This window comes from Mus caroli, chromosome 17 (assembly GCF_900094665.2).
Source record: "Mus caroli chromosome 17, CAROLI_EIJ_v1.1, whole genome shotgun sequence".
In the NCBI taxonomy this organism is placed as follows: domain Eukaryota; kingdom Metazoa; phylum Chordata; class Mammalia; order Rodentia; family Muridae; genus Mus; species Mus caroli.
Genome location: NC_034586.1, coordinates 20,376,705 through 20,381,316, shown reverse-complemented (window position 1 = coordinate 20,381,316; position 4,612 = coordinate 20,376,705). Strand labels below are relative to the sequence as shown.

The window sequence follows — 4,612 nt, the reverse complement described above, 5'->3', positions numbered from 1 at the left end:
AAAAAAAAAAAAGGGAAGACTGAGGCAGGAGGATCAAATATTTGAGGGTTCAAGGCCAATCTGTACTACATGTCTATCTGTCTCAAAAAATATAGAAACAAATAAACAAAAAACAAACAAAAAAACCCCACCCCAAACAGTTGGGCATGGTGGCACACACCTTTAGTACCAGCACTTGACAGGCAGAAGCAGTCAGATCAGTGAGTTTGAGGTCAGCGTCACAAAAATGTACACAGTGGACATCCACTAAACCTAAGGAAGTGTTTCCTAGTTTAGATGTGTTTTCAGTGTTGTAATAGATAAATGAATAAGATGCTGGTCTTTGGCTCAAAATATAAGACAGGAATGACAGGCAAGAAGGGTGAGGTTCATTATTCTGTTCTGCATACTTTCCACAATAGCAAGGCTTTAAATGATCCACAGTAAAGCTCAGAGTCAGTCAAGTAGCAGCACCCTTCCAGTAATGTCACCTTTCTTACACAGCAGCATGGTTTTAAGCCAAGAAATGCTTGCTAGGAAGCTATGTTCTCAGAAGACCAGCTGTCCTGCTACCAGACACAGCTGTTCTGCCAAAGAGCCACACACATACGGAGAGGTCTGATGATCAGAAAGAGGGCAATGTTCCTTGGGCACCTAAACACTAGCCTAAGGCTGCTGTCTGTGTCCTTGGTCCTCAGAGAAAACCATCGATCTGATCTGCAGTAGTCTACAGAATGGACAACCTACTGGACACAAACTGACCTTGAGAAGCAGTAGGGGAACTCAACACCTGCCCCTGAGGCCCCAGCTGGTTAAGTCTCTTAGAAGCAGTGTTGGAGGTAGAAATAAAAATGTGAATTCTTTACCCATCTGTCCACACATGAGGTCTATCAAATGTCTCTTCCCACAAATGTGAGGGGCTAATATCTTGAGAACTGTATGAAGTCAGTCAAGCTATTAGCTCTCAGAAAACCCCTTGTACCAAAACCCAGGGCAACAGCTCAAGCTTCACTGCTGAGCAGAGCCCACAGACTTGTAGGCTCTCATCTTTCATTCCCTAGACAGCTCCTGGGAGGTCAGCAGAGGGTGAAGAAGGAGCCAACAGGAGCTGGACTTGACTCCTACAGATACCAGGTAGCAGAGAGAAAGACGTGCCCTCATTCATAGCATCCATAAATCTGGATCAGATGCAATTCTGTGGATCCTATTAAATAGCAAAAGGGGATCCATCTCCAGAGACAGCTGCACCACAAATGTTACAGTGGTCAAGGAACACAATCATAGGCTGGGTGAACCCAAATCTCAGCTCCGTACTAGGGTGAAGTCACCAAGCCCATTATAAAAACCAGTGAAAGGGACCATTTCTACTTTAACAAGTTCCTGAGGCGATTGCAGCAAGAACTACTTAGGCTGAAGTGCCAGGAAGAGGTTGGAATCAGCCAGGCAGTGGTGGTGCACACCTTTAATCCCAGCCCTCGGGAGGCAAAGGCAGGCGGATTTCTGAGTTCGAGGCCAGCCTAGTCTACAAAGTGAGTTCCAGGACAGCCAGGGCTATACAGAGAAACCCTGTCTCAAAAACAAAAAACAAAACAAAACAAAAAACGGTTGGAATCAGTAAGACAAATGCCTGCAGTCTGCAATCTTGTCCTTTTAACATTTTTGATCCAACCCTGGTTGCCAACACTGCAAAGGTCCAAACCTCACGCTATGGATGTCTAGGCTGTGATACCTTGAAAATATATCGCATCTCCAACCTTCTTTCCTCACCTGTAAAACAGAGCTCTGGCTCTACCACCCGCCAGAGAACTGAACTAAGTATTAAGTGTGATAATCTATAAAAAGACTAGTTAAGCTTGGTTCAAGATGTGGATCTCTCAGTGAGATTTGCCTGTTACTTTCAGAAGGCAAAACTGCCGAAATGGCAAATGTTTTAACCCCTCCTGGCAATTTCCCCTCCCTAAGTACCACCAGAGGCCCACACCCATCACACCCTCTACTCCCTAACACTTCTCCAGCAGTCACTATGTGTGGCCAACTACAGGCCAGGCCGCTGGACCCACCTTTTGTCCCTTAAACATAGTCAATTCTTACACATCCATAAAATTCTTGTCGAGACTCTTCCCCTAGAACCAGCTCTGAGCCCCAACAGAAATCTCCAACCCCAGGATGCACCTCAATTAGTCTAATTAACGTTTATTCCGCAACCTCCTACCACGCCCCACGCACTGTAGTAGCTCCTGTTTGAGGAGCCCCGCAGCGTGAAACGTCAGTCTTCGTAGGAACTGGGATTTTTGGCTACTCTTCTGGGTCACCCCGGCTGAGGTCCAAGGTTTTCCTTATTTAGTCGGGCCGACGTCCCTGCTGGAGCCTCGCCCTGGGAGCGGCCAGGCCCCGCTGCGTCTTGCGGCCCGAGCTCAGGACCGCGCCCACGCTCTGCGGCCGACAGCCCGGCAAAGCTCCAGAAGGGCTCTATCTACCTCAACCCTGCTCCCGCCGGACCCAGTCATGATGCTCTAGCCAGGCCGCCCGCCGCCATGGCAACCGCCTGCCCGCCTGCACTGCCTCGGCGCAGCTACTCACAGCGCGGTGGCGTCACCCGGGATGCGCAGACTCGGCCCTAGCGTCTGCAGCCAGCGGCCCGAGCAATTGACGCGGCAGGCGGCGTCGGGAGCAGGGCCGCAAAAGCAGGGGAGCGGGCAAGGCGCGCAGCCGCGCCCAGGGTCTCCGGCCAGCGCTCCGAGCCACAGGCCCAGGCCTAGGGCCAGCGCCAGGAGAGCAGGCGCGCCGGGCGGCATCGTCAGCGCAGCCCGCGCATGGCCCCGGTTCCCCGAGGCCCCTTGCGCCGGCAGCCGCAGTTCAGGAGGGGCCCGCGGACCTCATGGTGCGGGCCGGGGCTGGATGCCGCGGCGGCCGTGGCCCGTCTGCGGTACGACAGCTGCTCAGCGCTCTGGGGCAGGCCGCACCTCAGGGCCTTGGCCGCCTGCTCGCGCATTCGCGCTGCACTGCAGACCCAGCGCCAGCTCCTCCTCCCCCACCTCCGGCGCGGGGCGGGGCGCCCTCAGACTCCGCCCCTGCGATTCCAAGTTGGCTGTAGGTGGGACTGAATGAAGAGAAGGCCTTCACAGGCTCCGCCCTCTTCACTGCAGATCCTGCAGTAGGCGGGGCCTGAAGGAAGGGCGCCCGCAGAGGCTCCGCCCAGTGAGCGAGAGCCTTGGTGGGCGGGGTCTCACGGGCGGGGAGTCTTCCGGAGGCCCCGCCTTCTGCACAGCTGGGTCTGCTGCAGACCAGGCTTGAAGGTGGAGGAAGTTCCGCCCCCTCTGCTGCGGAGTTTCGAGCCGCGACCGGCCAGGCTGCGGTTTGAGCAGCTGCAGGCTTAGGCTCTGTCCCCTACCCAAAACGGCTGGAGAGTTTATGGCTATTCACCCCGCTTTCCCGAGTTTCCCCTTGAAGTCCTCTGGCTGTTGAGGCCTTCTTGGAGTCAGTAGATTTCTTCGCTCCTAGCCTTCTGCAATCAACAGTCACAACATTGAAAACACTAGTAGGTGCAGAAGAGAGGGCTCAGCACTGGGTGGTGGTGGCACAAGACTTTAATCCCAATACTCGGGTAGCAGAGGCAGGTGGATCTCTAAGTTCAGAGCCCAGCTTGGTCTACAGAGTGAGTTCCAGGACAGCTAGGGATATACAGAGAAAACCTTGGAGGTGGGGGACGGTTAGCGGATAAAGGAGCTTGCCATGCAAAGCCTAATCAGCTGAGTTCTCTCCCGAAATCCACGTACACAAATCCAACTTATACAAAGTTGTCCTCTGGCCGCTACACCCTGGCCATAGCATGCGCTCTACACTGATAATAAGTTTAAAAAAAAAAAAACAAAAAAACAAAAACAAAAACCTGCGACCTACAGTTTCTGGGTGCCAGCTGTGTGAGCTTCCACTTCGCAAGTCTTCTCTGACCCTGGAGAGTACCGCCGACCTGAGTCAATAAATACTTGCTGCGTCATATCATGGATCTCTGCCAGAGGATGCTGCAGAGGCTCAGAAGTGATGCATGAGATTGCGCTCACCTGGAGTGGGTGCCCTCCACCACTCCGCGCAGCCCACCCTGCGGTTGTGGAGGTGCTGGGGAGACGCTGTACCGCCCGCCCACCCGCCAAGCAGCTCCATCTCAGGCTTCAGTCTCCAGGTACTGTAGATCCTTGTGCGCAGGAGCTAAAGACAAAATTAAATTGAGAGAAAAGACTCCAAACATAGCACCGGGGAATAATCCTTGAAAAAAAGGTTTAGACGTCCAAATACCAAGAACTACACAGGAAATATTCAAAAAAGGAAAGTCAAAAAATTTAAAAAGGAGAGAAAAGTCCACAAAGACAGGAAGTTGATGAGTGCCTTAAGACTGGAGGAAAGGGGTGGGGCATTCTTTGGGGCCAGTAAGCATGTTTGTTCCATAATTAGACGAGTGAATGGACAGCCTTATTAAATATATTGAAACGCACAGAAGCCCGGCGTGGTGGCACACGCCTTTAATCCCAGTACTCAAGAGGCAGAGGCAGGCAGATTTCTGAGTTCAAGGCCAGCCTGGTCTACAGAGTGAGTTCCAGGACAGCCAGGGCTACACAGAGAAACCCTGTCTCGAAAA

General features: G+C 52.6%; 1 protein-coding gene across 6 annotated transcripts in view; it reads right to left on the bottom strand.

Moving 5' to 3' along the window:
* Pkd1 (polycystin 1, transient receptor potential channel interacting) overlaps nt 1-3,077 on the bottom strand; it is a 49,410-nt gene extending 46,333 nt beyond the window's left edge. For 4 of the 6 annotated variants that reach the window (XM_029471412.1, XM_029471414.1, XM_029471415.1 and 1 more), the window contains exon 1: nt 2,560-3,076. In XM_029471412.1, coding sequence (XP_029327272.1) covers nt 2,560-2,774 — 215 coding nt within the window. In that variant the 5' untranslated portion in view covers nt 2,775-3,076. Of the gene's footprint in view, nt 1-2,559 lie in introns of all 6 variants that reach the window. The other 2 variants (XM_021150069.2, XM_029471413.1) reach the window with 2 other exon arrangements.
* Nucleotides 3,078-4,612: the final 1,535 nt, after the last annotated feature.